We start from the raw sequence: 21,591 nt of genomic DNA, 5'->3' as shown, positions 1-21,591 counted from the left end.
ATTTCCAGATATCTGGGCAGCAATCTGCCAATGTTGAGATGGCGTAGCAAACGCCCTTCTTCTGATTTCTTCAGGCCCGCCGTAGTTGGCAAGGATATGGTCTGGTTGAGGTGAAATCGTGAGACTACCTTAGGCAAGAAGGATGGAACTTTGCGAAGATGGATAGCCTCAGGAGTGAGTCTGAGAAAAGGATCCCGGCAAGACAGTGCTTGTAGCTCCGAGATGCGGCGTGCGGAACATACAGCCAGCAAGAACACCATCTTCAAAGTGAGAGAACGTAGAGACAGGCCCCGAAGGGGTCTGAAGGTGGATCCCGCGAGGAAATCCAAAACTATGTTGAGGTTCCACAAAGGTACTGGCCACTTCAGTGGCGGACGAATGTGCTTGACTCCTTTCAGGAAGCGAGAAACATCTGGATGCTTGGCAATGGTCTTGCCATCCCTCCTGGGACCATAGCAAGACAGCGCAGCCACCTGAACCTTGATGGAGCTGAGGGAGAGACCCTTCTGAAGCCCATCCTGCAGGAAATTCAAAACCATAGGGATGGTAGCCGCATGTGGATTGGTGCCATGAGTATCGCACCAGGCTTCAAACACTCTCCAAATCCTGACGTAGGTGAGGGATGTGGAGAACTTGCGGGCTCGGAGGAGTGTGTCTATCACTGGCTCCGAGTAACCTCTCTTCTTCAGTCTAGCCCTCTCAATGGCCAGACCGTAAGAGAGAATTGAGCTGGATCCTCTTGAAGGATGGGACCTTGACGGAGCAGGTCCCTGAGCGGAGGCAGGGGAAGGGGCTCCCCTGCCAGTAGTCTTCTCATGTCCGCGTACCAGGGTCTTCTTGGCCAGTCTGGTGCCGCCAGAACTAGGCCCCGGTACTTCCGAATCTTGTGGATAAGGGCACCCAGCAGGGGCCATGGAGGAAAGGTGTACAGCAGGGCCCCTGGAGGCCATGGCTGAACCAGGGCGTCGATCCCCTGAGAGAACGGATCTCGCCTGCGGCTGAAGTATCTGGGTACTTGAGCATTGGACCTGTCCGCTAGTAGGTCCATGTCCGGAATCCCCCAGTGATCCACAATCATCTGGAAAGCTGTGGGGGACAGCTGCCACTCTCCCGGATTTAGGCTTTCTCTGCTGAGGAAGTCTGCCGTGGTGTTGTCCCTTCCGGCAATGTGGACGGCGGAGATGACCTGAAGGTTCACCTCTGCCCAAGCCATCAGCAGGGCTATCTCGAGGGACACCTGTCGGCTTCTGGTTCCGCCCTGTCAGTTGATGTATGCCACCGTGGTGGCGTTGTCTGACATCACTCTGACTGCTCTGCTCCTCAGTCTGTGAGCAAATTTCAGGCAGGCTAACCGGACTGCCCGTGCCTCTAGTCGGTTGATGTTCCACCCCGACTCTTCTCTGTTCCACCGCCCTTGGGCTGTGAGGTCTTCGCAGTGTGCTCCCCATCCGCTCAGGCTGGCATCTGCGGTGAGCAGAGTCCACATGGGGGAGGACATCTTGGACCCTCTGCTCGTGTGGTTGGACTGCAACCACCACCGTAGCTGAGTCCGCACTCTGGCTGGTAGAGGTAGATGCATAGAGTAATGTCGGAAGCGGGGGCTCCATCGAGAGAGCAGGGAGCGTTGTAGAGGTCTCATATGGGCCCTCGCACAGGGTACCACTTCCAGGGTGGATGCCATGAGACCGAGAACCTGCAAGTAATCCCAAGCTGTGGGTCGACTGGCTCCCATCAAGGACCGGAGACGCGTCTGAAGTTTTAATCTTCTCTTGGTGGTGAGACTGACTGTGTCTGCCTGGGTGTCGAACTGGACTCCCAGATATTCCAAAGATTGGGAAGGCTGTAGGCAACTCTTGCTGAGGTTGACTACCCATCCCAGGCTTTCCAGAAGGGCGATCACTCTGTTGGTTGCCCAATGGCTCTCCTCTCGCGATTTCGCCCTGATCAGCCAATCGTCTAGGTAGGGATGGACAAGGATTCCTTCCCGTCTGAGCGCCGCTGCTACCACTACAATCACCTTGGTGAAGGTCCGCGGCGATGTGGCCAGCCCGAAGGGCAAAGCCCGAAACTGGAAGTGGCGTCCTAGCACCTTGAAGCGTAGGTAGCGCTGATGATCCTGATGAATCGGGATATGCAGGTAGGCTTCTGATAGATCTAAGGCCGTGAGGAATTCTCCTGGCTGTACTGCGTTCTTGACTGAGCGCAGAGTTTCCATGCGAAACCTCGGGACCCGTAAGTATTGGTTGACGGACTTGAGGTCCAGGACGGGCCGAAAGGTGCCCCCTTTCTTGGGTACCATGAAATAAATGGAATAATGCCCAGAATTCATTTCCCGTGCAGGTACCGGGACTATGGCTTTCAGGGACAGGAGCCTCGCCAGGGTAGCTTCCAATGGTGCCTTCTTGTGGATCGGACACGAGGATTCCACAAACCTGTCCGGAGGGAGATGATGGAAGTCCAGAGAGTAACTCTCTCGGATGATGGCAAGGACCCACTGGTCCGACGTAATCTCGACCCATCTGGGGTAGAAGAGGGTTAACCTGCCCCCTATGTCCCCGTCCCCCAGATGGATCGGCTGAATCTCATTGGGAGGCGCGGCCGGGACCTGAGCCCGAGCCGGCTCCTCTCTTCTGCTGCTTGGGCCAAAAGGACTGGTTCCTGGCTTGAGGACGAGGTGCCTGGTAGCGACCCCTATAGGGATTGAAGCGTGGAGAACTTCTGCCTCTGGAGGGCCTTGGAAAGGCGCGCTGGTTCCTTTTGAACCTGTCTTCTGGCAGTCGAGGTATGGGAGAAGCACCCCATGTGCTGGCCAGTTTATCAAGGTCGCTGCCGAACAGGAAGGACCCCTTAAAGGGCATTCTGGTGAGACGTGTCTTCGAAGGAGCATCAGCAGACCAATTCTGTATCCAGAGCTGCCTCCTGGCAGCCACAGAAGATGAGATCCCCTTAGCTGTTGTACAGACTAGGTCGGATGCGGCATCCGTGAGGAACGAGAGAGAGGACTCCATGTCCGCTGCCGGAGCATTGTTCCTAACCTGTGACAAACAGGAGCACGTCACCACTGTGCAGCAGGTTGCGATTCGCAGACAGAGCTCCCACCTCAAATATCTGTTTCAGGATGGCGTCCAGTCGCCTGTCATGAGCCTCCCTGAGGGCCGCCCCCCCCCCCCCCTCAACTGGAATGGTAGTGCGCTTGACCACAGCGCTAACTAAGGCGTCCACCTGAGGGCACGCCAGCATCTCCTTGATAGCCGGATCCAGGGGGTACATGCCTATCAGGCCCCTCCCCCCTTTGAATGAGGCCGCCGGTGCAGCCCATTCCAGATCTATCAGTTGCTGTGCAGCTTGCAAGAAGGGAAAATGGCGGGCTGAAGGACGAAGACCTTCCAGCAGAGGGTTCTGTGTAGGTGGCACCGCAGAGCTGGGCCCCGAAATATCCAACTCCGCCAGGCACTGAGATATTAGGTCGGAGAGATCTTCCTTGGGAAAGAACCGCCTCATGGTTCGATATGGCTCCATCCCCGAGGGAAGTTCCCCCTCCTCGGAGGGTTCTGAGTCTGTCTCCGAGACATCAGGGTCCGCCTGAACCGGACTGCCCGGAGGAGGGTGCGCTCGTGCACGATAAGGGCGCGAAGGTCCAGGGGCAGGGTCCACTGGAGCAGCAACAGGAGCAGCAGCCCCTGTAACAGCAGGGCCTGAACAAGAAGCTGATTGCATCTGTACAAAGGCATGGATCCCCTTAAAGAGATCCACCCATGAAATGGAGGTGGTCTCAAGTCGCCTAGGTACCAGATCCCCCGGGATTCCCGGCTGTTCAAGACTGCCTGCGAGATCTGGGGTGGCCCCTGGAGAACTATCCACAAACCGAGGTTGAGACTGGTCCTGGCCCGAGGCTCCCACTGCCGCCTCACATTGGGCACAAAGGGAGTCTGGCTCCTCGCTGTGCGTGGCTCTGAGCTGGCATGCAGAGCAGAGGCCGTGAGCTTTCACGCCGGAATCAGGAGGCGGCGCCGCCGCCTGGGACACCGGGGCATTCGATTGGTCCATTGCGCTAAAGTAATATGCGGCAGCAATATGCGCTTAATGCAATAGGCGCTTAATACAACGTGCGCTCAATACAATATGCGCTCAATGCTGAGCGGCAGCTATATACGCTTAATACCATATGCGCTCAATACTAAGCGGCAGCTATATATGCTTAATACAATATGCGCTCAATAATATGCGGTCAGCAATATACGCTAAACAGAATATGCGCTCAATAATATGCAGTCAGCAGTATGCGCTCAATACAGGCGCCTATCATGGGCGCTCAATACCTGAACCGGGCCAACAAAATGGCGACCACCGCGGCATGCCGCATACAGGCAACGCCGCCGATCCTCGACTTCGGAGACCAAAAGTAAAAGTTGTGCGCCTTACCTGATCCTCGGCGCTTCCCGGCTAGAACCCGGGCAGTTTCCGGCTGCAGGGGAGAGGGGAAGTACAGTCACCACCGCGCTTGAGGAATGCACCCGCTGCCTCCCAGGTCCACACCGGGACAGAGGCGCCTCTTAGCCCGCAGGCTTGGTCCTTGCCGCGATTCGGCCACCAGACCGAGGCCTAAACCTCAGAGGGAGCACGGAACTCACCCCGGGAAGCTCAACTGGGGGAGGGACCAGTAGTATCACCGCAGGAGCGCGGGGCTCGATGTTCCTGTAAAGAGTTTAGTAATAGAAGTAGAAAAGTAGAAGTAGGTTGGAAACACGCTCAGCGAGCGTGCAGGCTCTCCAAACTGCTTTGGAGACGGAAATTACTGAAGAGCTTCACTTCCTGTGGGGGTATATGTACCCGTGCTAACGTCAGATCCGTCTCCCAACTGCTAGCACGAGCACACTGTACCCATTTGTTCTGAGTCCATCTGGCTACACGACAGGAAATCATGATTCAGATCATATCATGTCGGTTTGCAAGGAACAGGAGGTAATAACATAAACATTAACATAGAGGAGAGGCAAAAGTTACAATAAAAACAAGGGTAATGGAACTGGGGGGAAGAAGAAGCCAGTAGCAGAAGGAAACTCGGTAAGTCTAAAAACTGAAGATATATTTTTAAAAAAGGAAAGCTTTTTGATATTCCTAAGGAGCCTTAAAGATATGCTGAATCTGGTGTTCTAGCACTATTATTTTTAAATGAGCAAAGCTTTCTATAATCTGAGCCAAAAACAGCAACTGTAAAAGAATAAGGAAAACTCAGATGTTTTCCTCCTTATTTTGATATAACTGAATTCTTTTAATGCTCTACCAAAAACCCACGCTATGTGGTAGGGAGCATAACTTAAAGAATTTGCAATCAGTGAAAACAAACTACTTTCATATTGCATCACTAAAAATTGAATTAGTTTCAGAAAGCTATAGCATTATCCTCTACTATGAGGAAGGAAGTAAGGAATAGCTTGAAAAGTGCTTGACGACTGCAAAAGCTAAAATTTTCCATTTGTTTTGCTTAGAGAAAGTAATTTTCTTAGCAGTAAGCTCCCCTGAAACATCTGCTGTGAGATAAGGAGCATATCTTGAAAAAAGGCTGGCATCTGTCCCACAGGTAGAGAACTGTATCTAGAGAAATTTCGTAGGCACTTTAAGAATACCTATTAATTGGCATTAAGCCAACCTCAACTGTAGCCTCTGTTGAGGGGAGGGTGCATCAGTAATCCTTCCTGAGGCCTGCACTGCTGGGAGATGCAGCATGTTTGCTGTTAAAAGAATCCATTATGATGGCTCTGAACATTGAGACCCACACCAAACTGCTCGTTTAAGCTGAAAAACTCCTCTTTGGTAACACTAAAAATACATTTTTGCCAAAAGAACTGAAGAGATATTGCTCTGGAAACTTACCTTACTAGTAGAGTGCCCTTGTGGGTCTGCACCTTTGAAAAATAACTTTCTACAACCTGGATACAGTAGTCTACAAGGTACGGTCTCAGAGGAACTTCATCTTGCTTGACAAGAAGTTAAATCACAGACTGAGCCAAAACCTCTGTTATGAGGATGGGAGCTTAGCCTGATAAAGGTTCAGCACACTGAAGGAAAACTCTGAGGCATATTTTCTTGCTAGATTAGAACTCAAATCTCAACAGATCAAACAAAAACTCTGCTATGAGAGGAAAGGAGCTTAGCATAAGGGGTTTGGCTTCACTGACCCACAGGTAGGAGCATGGCCCAAGCGCCTTTGCCTCAAATATGTTTTCTTTTGAAATTCAGATCATTTTTAAAATACATCACTCTCCTAATAAAATTCTGCTGCACTATCAGGTTTGTCTTTACATAGGCTGGAGGCTCAGAATACTAGCTTTTCAGGTTCCATTATAACCTAAGAAAGCAAAATTGCTTACCTTGTAATAGGTGTTATCCCAGGACAGCAGGATGTAGTCCTCACATATGGGTGACGTCACTGTCAAAGCCCTATTGCGGGAAAACTTTCTAGAAATTTGACTGGCTCTCTGATGCCACTGAGCATGCCCAGCATGCCATGATATTCTCTGCCACAGCGGTCTCTCTCTAGTCTTGTATGTAGCAATAAGCTTGAGCAAAAATAAAATAATAAAACGTATCGGACCCAACTCTGCGGGGTGGCGGGTGGGTTTCGTGAGGACTACATCCTGCTGTCCTGGGATAACACCTATTACAAGGTAAGCAATTTTGCTTTATCCCAGCACAAGCAGGATGCTAGTCCTCACATATGGGTGATTAGCAAGCTAGAGGCTGAGTCATTTTGTAGTAAAGCAACATTGAAGTATTATTGTTGAAAATGAGGCAGCCGAAGGTCACAGCAGGTTGGATGTAGAAGGAGTTGGGATTAAACTGGAAACAAGTTCTTTAAGACAGATTGTCCATAGGCTGAATCTTGCGTCCCTGTTTATCCAAACAGTAATGAGCTGCAAAGGTGTGAAGAGAACTCCATGTTGCTGCTTTACATATGTCAAGAATTAGCACTGAACGATCGAGTGCTACTGAGGTTGACATTGCTCTTACTGAATGCGCCTTTACTCGCCCTTGGAGAGGAAGGCCTGCTTTTTCATAGCAAAACTGTATGCAATCTGCTAACCAGTTGGATATAGTATGTTTACCCACTGCTTTACCTGGTTTGTTTGGATCGTAAGATACAAAGAGTTGAGTGGATTTCGTGCGCCTAACCACGTGCGCCTATCGCGCGGTGACAAACTAGGCAGGAAAATGGCGACCTCCGTGGCAGATTGCCACATAGGCAGAGTCTGCGAATCCTTGCTTCCTCGGAGACCAAGTAAAGATGTACGCCCTACCTTGTCTTCGGCGCTTCCTGGTTGCGACCCGAGCGGTCTCCGGCTGCGGGGGGAGAGGGTCAGTACAGTCACCTCCACGCTCAAGGAAGTGCACCCGCTGCCTCTAGGCCGTGCCTGAACTCGTCTCGCTCGGGGGCCAAGTCCACGCCGGGACCGAGGCTGCCTCTATGCCGCGCCCGAGCCCTTCTCACTTGAGGGCTAGGTCCCTGCCGCGAGCCGGCCACTGGACCGAGGCCCTTACCTCCGAGGGACCACAGAAATCGCCTCGGGAAACTCAACTGGGGGAGGGACCAACTGGTATCACCGCAGGAGTGCGGGGCTCGTCTTCAGGTAGGTTTCTTCTATGAATTTAGTTGTGTAGAATTTGGAAACATGCTCAGCGAGAGTGAGGGAGCTCCAAACTGCTTTGGAGACGGAAATTACTGAATTGCTACACTTCCTGTGGGGGTATATATACCCGTGCTGACGTCAGATCAGTCTCCAACTGCTAGCACGAGCACACTATACCCACTTGTTTTGAGTCCATCTGCTACACGCTAGGAAATGGGGAATATTCTGGGAAAGAGGGAGCCTATTCCAACAGGATGGGCTTCACCTTAACCAGAGTGGAACTAGGCTGCTGGCACTAACCTTTAAAAAGAAGAGTAGCTTTTAAACTACATGATAGGGGAAAGCAGACAGTCACTAAGACGCACATTGTTCAGAATGATGAATCTTTGAAGGATACTAACAAAACAGGGAAGTTAGGGCATCCCAACAGATTGCAATAAATGCTAAAGTAGCCCAATGCCTTTAAATAAAAAGCAGACCGAGCAGAAAGATTCCAAATTACCCCTGTCCACTCATATGCAAACGGTCAATACAAATAAAAACACACACTTTGAAATGTCTGCATACAAATGCTAAAAATTAAAAAAAAATAAAATGGGAAAGTTAGAATGCATAGCACTGATTTAATAAACAGATAATTGGCATCTCACTGACCTGGTGGATGGAGGATAACCAATGGGACACTGATACCAGGGTACAAATTATATCACAATGATAGGATGAATCAAATTGGAGGAGGGGTGGTGCTATATATTAAAGAGGGCGTTGAGTCAAACAGGATACAAGCCGTGCAGGAAACAAAATAGGTAACAGATTCTTTACAGATAGAAATTCCATGTGAGAAGGGGAACAGAATAGAAGTGGGGGTGTACTGCCATCTCCTGGCCAGAACGAACAGATGATGAAATGCTAATTAGAAAAGCTAACAAAATTAGCAACACAGTAATGAGTGTTTTCAATTACCCTAGTACTGACTAGGTAAATATATCAAGACCTGCCAAGGAGATAAAGTTTCTAGATTTAAAAAAATGACTGCTTCATGGAGCAGCTGGTAAAAGAACCATCCAGAGGGAGAGCTATTTTAGATCTAACCCTTAGTGAAACACATGATTTGGTATGAGGGGGTAACACTGTTGGGCCACTTGTCAACAGCAAACACAGCTATCCAGTAAACCGGCATGATGTGCTTCACGAATGTCGGTAAATAAAAGTTAATAAATAAATAAATAAATCAATCAATCAAGTCAAATTTGAAGGAAGGATGCTAAGGAAATCTACTGTGATAGCATTTAAACATTCAAAAGGAAGACTAAGATAAAATGAGAAAAATGGTTAAGAAAAAACTGAAGAGAGCAACTGCAAAGGTTAAGTGTTTACATCAGACATGAATGATGTTTAAAAATACCACCTTGAAGCCCAGATCAGTAATATCTAATTTATATTATTTATATTTATGTTATATGTTATATGCTACTCATATGTTAAGTAACGCTGTTTAATGTAACGCCCTATTGCGACAGTTTTGTTCTATGTAAACCGACCTGATTCGATACCTGTATTGAGAACGTCGGTATATAAAAATCCGAAATAAATAAATAAATAAATTAAAAAAGGTGGAAGGAAAACCATATGACTGTCAACAGGCTTAAAAGGTGATGCAAGACAGGCTAAAAGAACAGAATGAAGAAAATAGGTAACAGCATAAGTACTAGCAAGTTAGATGCAAAGCACTGGTAAGAAAGGCAAAGTATTTGAAAAAAAGCTTGCGGTGAAAGTAAAACTATTTCAGGTACATTTTAAGCAAAAAGCCTGCAAGGGAGTCAGTTGGACGAATAGATGACTGGATAAAAAGGGGCACTAAGAAGATATGGTCATAGCACAGAGATTCTTTCCTTCAGTCTTTGCTGAAGAAGATAAAGGCAGATATCAATGCCAGAAGTGTTATTTAAAGATGATGATTCAGAGGAAATGAAAAATCTCAATGAACCTGGAAGATGTAATAAGGCAAAACTGAAGCCTTATTACATCTTACCTGGACCAGATGACATATCGAAGAGTGATGACAAACTGAAATTACAGACCTACTATTACTCTGTAAACTGTCATTAAAATCAGCTACTGTACCTGAAAACTAGAGAGTGGCCAATGTAATGCCAGTTTTTAAAAAAAGGTTCTACAGTGATCTAGGAAACTGAACACAGAAAGTCAATTTAATGGGGCAAAGCCAATGTTTCACTTTTTGAAGGTGTGAACAAAAATGTGGATAAAGGGGAGCCAGCTGATACAGTTTAACTGGATTTTTGGCAATCATTTGACAAAGTACCTCATGAGAGACTTTTGAGGAAGTTAAAAAATCATGGACTAAAAATGCAATGTTCTATTCTAGCTTGAGAACTGGTAAAAAGATAGAAAACAGAAGGATCAAAAGTCAATTTTCTTAATAGAGAAAGGCACTGAAGTGCCCAGGAATCTGTACTGGGACTGCTTTTTAACATTTATAAATGACCTAGAGATGGGAACAAGTGAGGTAATCAAATTTGCTGATACAAAATTATTCAAAGTTGTTAAATCACAAAAGGATCTTGCAAGACTGAGAATCCAGATGACATTTAATCTGGAAAAGTGCCATGTGATGCATGGAGGGAATAGCAACCCAAATTATAGCTACACAACGCAAAGTTCAACATTGGAAGTTGCCGCCCAGGAAAAGGATTTAGGCATACTCATCAATAAAATGTTGAAATTCTCTCAGCATGCAGCACGGCTAAGAAAACAAATAGAATGATAGGAAGTATTAGGGAAAAAAATGGAAAATAAAATTCATAATGCCTCTGTATTACTCCATAGCAAGACCACACCTTGAGTAGTGTGTGTTATTCTGGTCACAGCATCTGAAGAAAGATATAGCAGTATTAGAAAAGATACAGAGAAGGGTGACCGAAATGATAAAGGGGGTGCAAATAGTCCCCTCTTCAGCTTTGAGAAAAGATGGCTGAGGAAAGAAACAACAGAGGTCTATAAAGTAACGAATGGAGTGGAACATGTAAACACAAATCAATTGTTTACTCTTTCAAAAAGTAGAAAGACTGGGGTCACCAAAAGTTACAATGTAATACTCAAGAAATTAGGGAATATTGAAAACTTCATTATTTAAATTTGAGAGTTTTGAATTTCCCAGTGTGATTTGCTTTCTCCTATTGACTCTTTCAAGAAATATATTTCCAAAGTACTCGAGGTTCCTTCTGACACTATGCCTACTATTTCTAAGCTTTATTTCTTGAAGACCAATTCTAATTTGGACTAATACCCCAAGTCAGCAACAAAGCTTGAACTTAACAGAGTTCCTAGATTCTCCGACTTATTAATATCCAAATCAGGGAACGTTACTAGTTTTTCTTTTTTCCAAGAATGAGACTGTTTTGAAAATGTTCTTTCATCACAGAACATTATTTTATGGTCAGTATGTCTAGATCTATCCAGATATTACACATGCTACACAGGAAAGAAGGATCAAATTTCTTATGAAGTGCCAATAGGTTAACACCCTTGGAGCACACTTTATTCTTCGATACCCCTGCAAATGTATCTTTACTCATTTGAGATCTAAGTTTGTATATTTTGATCCTGTGCAGCTGAGATCTTATTTGGATGTCCATACTGTGTGTGTTTCATCTCCCTACTATTATGATCGGTTTTTATTTTCTTCAATGCTGATTTCCACTGCTTGGTTCTTGTTTTGAAATTAATTCTTTTGTATAACTGCTTCTTTTGATCCTGTACACTCCTTTATTCCTTTAAATTTGAGACTTTGGTTTTGATAAAAAGGATTAATGCTGTTTATATTTACTTCATTATTTTTATCTGTTTGTACCTAGTTTCAATGTCTTTTCTGTTACAAGTGTATTCTTGTGTTATCATTGAAAATTCAATAAAGAATTAAAAAAAACAGTGTAACATTTAAGACAATAAAAGAAAATGTTTTTTCACTCAACATAATTAAACAAACTGGAATTCAGTGCCAGAGAATGTGATGAAAGATGTTAATGTAGCTGGGTTTAAAAAAGATTTGGATAAGTTTCTTGAAGAAAAGTCCATAAACTTATCAAGGTAGACTTGGGAAACATCAACTGCTTATCCCTATGAAACAGCATGGAACCTATCGATCTTTTGGGATCCTGCCATGTACTTGTGACCTCGATTGGCCACTGTTGGAGACAGAATATTAGGCTTGATGGACCTTTCGATCTGATCCAGTATCTCGTTTCTTTATAAAGTAAGCTAATAAAGTATAGGGGAGGAGGAAGAGGGCAGGGGAAGTTGGAAAAAACGACACTCTAATCTTTTTCAACCTCTGACATTTTCTGAAAATTTGGGGTGGATAAAGTTATTAAGGACACAGAGTCCATGATCTCAAAAGAACCTTTCTAATCTATGGTATAATGGGCTTAATATTAAATAAAATTATTCATAATGCATGTTTTATCAGAGTCTAGGATTATACAACCTACATAGGGGGTAAACCTCAGTGCAGCTTGCACAAAGTTGATTAGCTAGACAATTGCTTTAGGTGCAGAATTGTAGTGACCATCTCTGGTTAGTTTAATGTAAATTTCCACAGACAAAAAAAACGGAGGACCAGAGAATTCATTCAATTTCATTCATATTTCACCCAAGTCAGCAAAGGAAACCATAAGCAAAATATCTATACAATGTTTGTTTTGTTAGTGCTGCTGTATTAAGTTTACACAAGACATACAAATGCAGTAGAGTTAGTTGCACTAGAGATTTCTGATATGAAAGCTTTTTTTTTTTTTTTACCTGAGTAGATTTATCTTTCATACATGAAGGATAATGCACATGGGGGTCACGTGGCCATTGTCCTGTGAGGTAAGGTCCGGTTATTGTGTCCAAGGAAGAGGTTCGCCGTATAGTACTTGAGATTCTAATTTGCTGCGACTTCGTCCTGTCAACTGAAAAACAAACAAAAAAAACAAACCAAAAACCTGAATTTTTGTCATCAGAAATAAGGCATTAGCATAATTCTCTGTTAGTGTGATGTATTATTTATATTACACCTATAGGAAAGCAAAGTGACAAAAACCATTCTCTATATAGCTTTTAAATTGTAAACCTACCTTTACTCCCCCACATTTTTCTTCTTCTATAAGCAAACTGCCTTGTTGCAGTTTTTTTTTTTTCAAACCAAAAATCACAACAGAACAAAACTCACACTTGTTTAGTTAATATAATAGATATTAGCAGCCATAAAATACCTTCTAAAATAAATCATAGAACTTCATTCTTAGCATCCAGACAAAAGTATTGTTTGCAGGAAAAATGAAAAATCTCATACCCAATGAGTTCCAGCTGCAAAAATCTGATGGTTATGGTTGCTAATTATGTTTCAACTAAAGTAAGCTTGAAATATTTTTAACTTAAGGTATAAGGTGCAGGGAGAGCTCAAGGCAACCTGCTGCCTGAGGTGAGGAAAGAGGTGGTGCCTCTAAGGCAGGATACAGGTCAAATCAGCAAGAGGGCAAAGGGGGGGGGGGGGAACCCTTTGGAATCTAGCCCTTTTAGCTATTTGAAATACTGTGAAAGGGGAAGGAAGGGTCTGGTTTCTCAGACTGGCAGTATACAGAGCACTAGTGATATTTCCAGCAAGAGGAACTTATTAATAAAGTGTTCTCTGCATTTGAGCCTTGTTGGAGGGGGCAGGGGGACAGAGGTGGAATTGAGAAATCAGATCTTTAATTTATGGAGGGGATATCTTAGCTAAATCATAGGTCATTACTATTGTTTACCATACAATTCCTATCACATACTCTCATTTGCAACTTGAAGAGAGGGTTCTTTAGGGCTACCAGATGACAAAGTTAATTGTATCTTACCCGAAAAACCTATATTCTGAGCTTTTCAACCACAATATATAGTCCTAAGGTAAGTAAAATACTTAGATAAGCAAATGTTTAAACACTTGTAAAGAAATAGGAAAAACACAACTGGAAAGCTATAACAAAGCATTTATGACTTAATCCAGGCCATAATATAGATTTAATCTGTATAACATTGTTAACAGATTCAGATGAAGTTTTGTCTTAGATATGCAACACTTTCTGTGTTCTCTATAATTCACCAACAAAAAGTTGTGAAAAAGAGGGAGATAATTGGCAATTTATACATCAGATATGGGTTTCTCCCAAAGAATTACTTCTAATACTCCCAAAGTGAGCAGTTATTCATCTCCTCCAAGATCTTACATTTGGATTTAAAATCCAAAAAGCTTAACACCTACTATACCCCTTATTACTGTATTCTCACCTGCAAACTCCTCCCACCTAATTTATATACAATTCCTCCTTGTAAGCGTTAGATCTTATATTTAGGTTGTTTACCTAGGTTAATTTCTCCTTGTACAAACTAGATGTTATATATAGGTCCTATTTAGTTTAATTACAGGCTCATGTACCTTGTGTACCTTTAGCTCCAGTTCCATTGTAATGTCTATCTCCCCTGCACACAATCCTCTCTCTCTGATAGGTCAGCTTAAATTCATATCTCACATTGTAATTTATCTTGCTGGTGAAACTTCTACATACTTCCTCCATGTATATATCTATGCTCTGTTAGAATTCGATGGTTAATGTTAGTTTCCTCATTTCCCAGTTATTGATCTCTACCTTCCCTCCCCCACCCCTTTTTTGCCCTCCTTCCTTCTGCCGCCCCCTCCCCTTTGCTCTTTTCCCTCCCCACCCCTGTTCTCCTACCCTTCCTCCGCCATTCATCCTCAGTTCGATGTTTAATGTAAAGCCAATTGCTAATTTTGTTTCTTGTTAACCGATGAGATGTTCCCAACGTTCATCAGTATATAAAAACTGTTAAAGTAAATAAATAAAATATTAGTATATTATCCAGGCCTATTACAAATTCTGCCCATGATTGTCTTAACAATGACTGTTCTGGGTTATACTCAGATTGTGGATATGCTGACCCACACAACTGGTAATGTTTTAGATTTACTCTTCAAAGATAATTGCTTTATAAATCAGGGAAATTCTAGACATGCGCAGAGCACCATTTTGATAATGTTTTGGTTTAATTATTTTGCAGCTTCTGCCTATCAAAGGGCCCAATGTAATAAGGTGTGCTCACAGAATGAACAGTTTTACTTATAGTTGTACGCACATTCTGCATGCACAAACTGTACTCATGATGCAGTGAGGAGTTTCACACACAAAAAATGTGCACATTAAACTATGTTTTGCTTAGCACCCTTGCAAGAAAGTCCTATGCTAATGAAGGCATTAGTTATAAACCCTCAATGCAGAGGTGCACTGGCTTAATTCATGATTTCCAAGAGCTGGAAATTTTACTACTGGTCAAGATGGAATAAAGATTCTATCGCTAGTGTTAGTCTATGACAGTGGTATTCACTCCCAGCCCTCAAGGGAAGCAAACAGGTTGGGGTTTCCAGGATATCCCTAATCAAAATGTATGAGAGATTTGCTTACAATGGAAGCAATGTGCATGCAAATCTCTCATGCATATTCATTAGGGATATCCTGAAAACCTGGCCTGTTTGTGACTCTTGAGGACCAGAGTTGGCCACCCTTACCGTAGAGCAGAGTTTCTCAACTATTTTGTTTTCTAAATAGGGGCACACGTTTAAGTTTACTTGATCCTCATGGCATACCAAACCAAATTTTACTTTGTCACATATATTCACACCCACTCATGTGACTGAACACACTCCCTCTCTCATACACATGACTATGCCCTCCTCAAGGGCCAACCCCAACAGCACTCTCTCTAAATCAAACTCCTTTCAAAATCCAAATCACATCTCCTTCTCCAACACCAAGTGTTCCCCTTTAAGGATTGGGTCGCTGCGAGCAAAACGTTTGGTTACATTATCCTGTGAACACTACTTTGATGCTAAAAGCCTATCACTTTTATGCTCACAGCGACCCAATCCTTAAAGGGAACATTGGCTAAGTCCATCTCTTGTTTAAAATAATTGCCTAATATCTACTAGTAGCAGAGAAAATAAAATGCATATGAAAATAAGAACAAAAAATTTTCTAAACAGAAATGAAGGGATGACCATAACGCCATAAAAGCCAGTAATGAAAAGTATCATTTGCACAGCAAGAATTAATTTTACACAAGACAGACCATCACCAAAAGAAAATAAAAAGCCATAAAACTATAAACAGAAATGTGCCAATAACAAAGAACTGGAAACCAGAAGCCCATCTGTATTATGCAGTGCAACAAAAGAAAAACAATCATGCCTTACAAAACATCAAGCAATAAAATCAAGACAAACATTCATACTATTAAAATCAAATAAAAAGAATATAAAAACAGCTAAGCATCCAATAATTTAAAAAAAAAAGTGTTATAAATTTCTCAAAACACCAATAAAACATTTCAAAACAGCAGAAACATCAACCACAAATCAATAATTAAAATAAGGACATTTACAACTCCTGCTCTCCATAACTGGGATTTTTTGATTTCCAGTCACCCTGAGATTATCATGGATTGGGGGAAGGAGGGCTGCACCAACTTTCTCCTCTCTCTCTCACACAACATTCATTCTCACACTCCCTCTCTCATACACATGACTATGCTCTGACATACTCCCTCTCTCACATATACAGACTCTCTCCCCCTCAAAGACACATATTGTGTGTGTGTGTGTGTGTGTGTGTGTGTGTGTGTGTGTGTGTGTGTATACATGTGTGCTGTGGGAGCCTTGTGTGACATGTAGGCTTTTACAGCCATAAGTGCTCACACAGGCACACACACAGCAGGCTCCCAATCTTTTTCTCCTACACAGGCACACATAAGCAGGCTCCCAATCTCTCTCATAAGTGCATACACACACACACACAAGGCTCCCCAATGCCCCTCTCTCTCACAGGTACACCACATGCAGGATCCCAATCTCTCTCTCACACACATACTCATACAGACCCTCTCCCCCTATATGTTCTCTCTCTCTGGGATGAGCAGGCAGTAGCAGCTACCTCCTTGGACCCATGCAGCATCACTCACATTTATTTATTTATTTATTTATTTAAATGCTTTTAAAATATACCGACATTCATAGGACATATCATGCCGGTTCACAATCAACATTGTAAAGGAGGAAGAGGAAGTTACAAATAACAGGGAGGGGGGAGGTGGAGCAGTGAAGGAAAAAGGAGAGGATGGGGGTCAGGTGACAGTAAGCGCAGAAGTTGCGGGAAGGAGAAAGGTAGTGAAGTGCTAGGGGAGAGAGAAATTGATAGGAACTGTGTTAAAAAACTGAGAATAAAAAATTAACAAATTTACAAAATCAGGAATTCCCTAGGAATGCACACATGAATGCACACATACAAGTTCACACATGCTATTGCTCAGACAAACTCACATGAACTACACACACACACACCTCTCCCGCACTCACTCACACAAGCTCTCTTGCACTCTCTCCCCCCCCCCTCCTTTCCAAATGTACATTTTACAGGTAGCAGCAGTCTCTTCTCTTTCACCATGCTGCAGCCATCTCTCTTCCACCGCATGGCCAGGGGCCGAAGCAGCAACCTTCTCTCATTGGCCATGTGGCCTGGACCCAACACAGCAATGTTCTCTCATTGGCCACAAGGCTCAAACGCCACTGGCAACCTTCTTTCTTCAGCCACAGATCCATTCAGCAGCCTTCCTTCTTTGGCCCAGGCCCAGCCGGAATTGAAAAAAAAAATAGCAGGGCCGCTGAGAAGAGGCATTAGCCCTGTGTGCTTGGTGCTAACGATGCCCCTGCTGCAGTGCAATGCTACAGTGGAGAAAAGGGGGAAGGGAGACCACAGCAGACTGCACTGATCTTGAAGCACAGTGTGTTGCGACACACTGGTTGAGAAGCTCTGCCATAGAGGATCCTGAGTGAATACTATTTTATGGGCAGAAAGAGCTCTGGTGCCAGGACCTGTAGTCAAGATTTATGCTCAGAAACACACTTTGCAAATACAAAGTATGTTTTATGCATGCAACTATGATTTATGAGCACAAAGTCTATGCAGAAAGCATTTTTAAGTACATATATTTTATGTGCACAAACCAAGCAAAAATCATGTTTTGTGTACATAAGTCTTATGTACACAAAACTATTTGTGCACTTAAATTCTGTTCAAGAGATTACACCTTTAAAATGTATAAGCAGCCTGTGCCAAGCACACATTTTAACTCAGGTTTGTGCACACATTTTATACTCCTGATACATTAGTATACTATTTGCTTCCTATATTGGGAGGATTTTTTTTTTTAAGCACCTGCATTAAGAACTAGGTGCTGAATTTCAGCACACAATCTCAACATAGGGTTTACTATATTAGTACCTCAGAAGTAAGAAGGTTGTCTACTCAAGAAAAAATAAACTCAAGCTACAGTCCCCACCTTGATTTACAGCTGATTTTCAGTCATATGTAGATCACTGGAATACAGAATTTAAAGTACTGGATAAGATATACTTTGTTTAACAGAGGTAAAGATTAAGCTGAAAAACCCTAATCCGTTTAGCCTCTCTTATAAAGGGACTGATTCCATTCCTTTTATCATTTTTATTGCCTTTTTTACCTTTTCTAGTTCAGCTATGTCTAAGATGGGGTGACCAGAACTGCAGACAATACTCAAGGCACAGTCACCATGGCATAATAGATGTGCATTATAATTCTCAGTTTTATTCCTTTCTGTATAATGCCTATTTTCTTTTTTAACTGCCACAGCACACAGAGCTGAAGATTGCAAAATATTGCCCACAATGACCAAGATAATTTTCCTGGGTGGTGATTCCTAATAGTAAACCCTAAATTATGCACCTATATTTAGGATTTTCCCCACGTTAATTTTTATTTAAATTTTTTATATTCTGCTTTTTGGCCCGTCAATGTATACATCAAAGTGGATTACATTCAGGTACTATAGGTAATCACTTTGCAAGAATGGGGAACTGGGTATCTAAATAGCAGATGAAGTGTAATGTGAACAAATGCAAAGCCCTCGAGCAGTTCCCCGCAGTCCACTTGTGTTTTAATAAACTTTGAATAATTGTCATCTACAAATTTGTTCCTCACTCACTGCTCTATTGTCAAGAACTTTAATACATATCATTATAAGATATGCCTACTGGGTCAGACAAGGGTCAATCAAGCCAAGTATCCTGTTCCAACAGTGGCCAATCCAAGTCACAAGTACCTGGCAATTACCTAGACATTAAACAGACCCCCATTCTACTAATGCTAGCAACAAGTAATGGCTATTCCCAATAGTAGTTTATGGATTTCTCTAGGAACTTATCCAAACCTTTTTTAAACCCAGCTACACTAACTGCATTAACCACATTGTCTGGCAATGTATTCGAAAGCTTAATGTGTGTGTTGAGTGAACAAGAATTCTCTTAGATTTGTTTTAGATGTGTTACTTGCTAACTTCATGGAGTACCACTAGTCCATGTATACCTGCAAGAGTAAATAACTGTTTCCATTTACCCATTCAAGTCCTTTCATGATTTTGAGGACATCTATCATATTTCCACTCAGCTGTCTTTTCTCCAAACTGAATAGCCCTAACCTCTTTAGCCTTTCCTCATAGGGTAGCCGTCCATGCCCTTTATCATTTTGGTTGCCCTTCTCTGTACTTTTAGCACTGCAACCATATCTTTTTTGAGATGCGATGACTAGAATTCCACACAGTATTCAAGGTGCAATGTTGCCATGGAGAGATAGATACAGAGTCATTATGACATCCTCCGTTTCAATTGCCATTTCCTTCCAAATAATTTTAATTTCTACAATGTTCTCTCGTCCTAGCTTGATTGCCTCTATAATAGGGTACTATCAAACTATGGCAAGAGAATATTGTAGAAATATCACCTTTGTGAGATTTTCCTCACTCCAAATGACATCAAATCTTCACCAAGGTGTACTGTGCTGTTCCTACGTCTCACTCTGCATGTAAAACTGGCCCCTAAACCCTAAACTACCACCAACACTATCACCTTGAGCTATTAGCTGGCCCTCCTATAGAGATATAAATAGTTGAATACTGTGAAGGCCTCCCCAGAGGCGTGCTTCTCTCTTTACTCCACTCTCCCCAAGACCAGAAATGGCTGAAAAGCAATTTGCAATCTTTGTTGCAAATTGTGTTACAGCCATTTCAGGCACATCACAGCTTAATGTCAGGAAAAAAGGTGTTATTTATGGCGTTAAAAATATGCGATAGCATGTATTATACTTAAAAAAAAAATGTGCATTTGTGCCGTGCGGTGACATGATTATCGTATGCTTTATAGCATTAACACGTGTTAACGCCATAACGCATTTTGATGATTGACCCTAATTTTGGGTTTTTTTTGTTTTGTTTTTTTGTAACTGTCACAGCACACTCAGACAATTTCAATGTAATATCAACTATGATGCCCAGATTTTTTCCCAGGTGGTAGTTCCTAATATGAAGCCTAACAATGTGCAACTACAGCATGGGTTATTTTTGCCTATATGCATCACCTTGCATTTGTCCACATTATATTTCATCTGCTATATGGACGCCCAACCATCTGGTCTCGCATGGTCTTCCTGCATTTTATCACAATCTGCTTGTGATCTAACTACTCTGAATAATTGTGTCATCTGCAAATTTGATCACCAAACTCATCGTACCCCTTTCCAGATCATTTATACATATATTAAAAAGCAGTGGTCCAAGTACAGATCCCTGAGGCACTCCACTGTGAAAACAGACCATTTAATCCTGTCTTTTAACCAGTTTGCAATCCACAAAAGGATACTGCCTCCTATCCCATGACTTTTTACTCTTCTTAGAAGCATCTCATGAGGGATTTTGTCAAATTCCTTCTGAAAATCCAAATACCTACATCTACCAGTTTACCTTTGTCTACATATTTATTCACCCCTTCAAAACAAATGTAGATTTATGAGGCAAGACTTCCCTTGGTTAAATCTATACTGGCTGTATTCCTTTAAACCATATCTACCTATATGTTCTGCTGTTTTACTTTTTATAATAGTTTCCATGATCTTTTCCATGATTTTTCCCAGCACTGATGTCAGGCTCACCAGTCTATAGTCTCCTGGATCACTTTTGGAGCCCTTTTTAAATATCAGGGTTAACATCTGCCATGTTCCAGTCTTCTGGTACAACGGATGATTTTTACGATAGATCTGAAATTTCATTTTTTTAATTCTTTCAGAACCCTGGTGTGTATACCATTGGGCCCAGGTGATTTGCTACTCTTCAGTTTGTCAATCTGGCCTAGTACATCTTTCCAGGTTCACCGTGATTTGGTTCAGTTCAACTGAATAGTCATCCTTGAAAACTGTCTTCGGAACAGGTATTTCCCCCAACACCCTCATCAGTAAATACCAAAGCAAATTAATTTAGTCTTTCAACAATGGCCTTATCTTACTTAAGTGCCCATTTAACCCCTTGATCATCTAATTGTCCAACTGACTCCCTTGCTCTCTTTCTGCTTTGAATATATTTTTAAAAAGTCTTGATTATGAGTTTTTGCCTCTTTGGCCAACTTCTTTTTAAATTCTCTCTTAGCCTGTCTTATCAATGTTTTACATTTAACTTGTCAATGCTTCTTTTGTTTTATTTCTATTTTCTTCAGATGGATCTTTCTTCCAATTTCTGAAGGAAGATTTTTTGACGAATAGCCTCTCACCTCACCTTTGCACCATGCTGGCAATTGTTTGGCCTTCCTTCCACATTTCTTAATGTGTAGAATACATCTGGACTACGCTGGTTTTTGGGTTTTTTTTAAACAATGTCCATGCCTGTTCTACACTCAATCTTTGTAGCTGCATCTTTCAATTATTTTCTTACTATTTTTATCAATGTTTTCCTTTTGCAATTTTAGTGCTAGAGCCATGGATTTACTTATTGTTCCCCTTCCGGT

At 42.7% G+C, this 21,591-nt stretch overlaps 1 protein-coding gene across 1 annotated transcript in view; it reads right to left on the bottom strand.

Annotated features, from left to right (window-relative positions):
• GLCCI1 (glucocorticoid induced 1) overlaps positions 1 to 21,591 on the bottom strand; it is a 312,344-nt gene that overhangs the window by 197,296 nt on the left and 93,457 nt on the right. The window contains exons 2-4 of the mRNA XM_029588951.1: positions 12,447 to 12,598; positions 8,760 to 8,769; positions 474 to 518 (exon numbers count right to left, since the gene is read on the bottom strand). Coding sequence (XP_029444811.1) covers positions 474 to 518; positions 8,760 to 8,769; positions 12,447 to 12,598 — 207 coding nt within the window. The remainder of the gene's footprint in view (positions 1 to 473; positions 519 to 8,759; positions 8,770 to 12,446; positions 12,599 to 21,591) is intronic.

The sequence above is a fragment of the Rhinatrema bivittatum genome, chromosome 2 (assembly GCF_901001135.1).
Source record: "Rhinatrema bivittatum chromosome 2, aRhiBiv1.1, whole genome shotgun sequence".
NCBI classification, from domain to species: domain Eukaryota; kingdom Metazoa; phylum Chordata; class Amphibia; order Gymnophiona; family Rhinatrematidae; genus Rhinatrema; species Rhinatrema bivittatum.
This window is presented reverse-complemented; position numbering and strand designations above follow the sequence as displayed.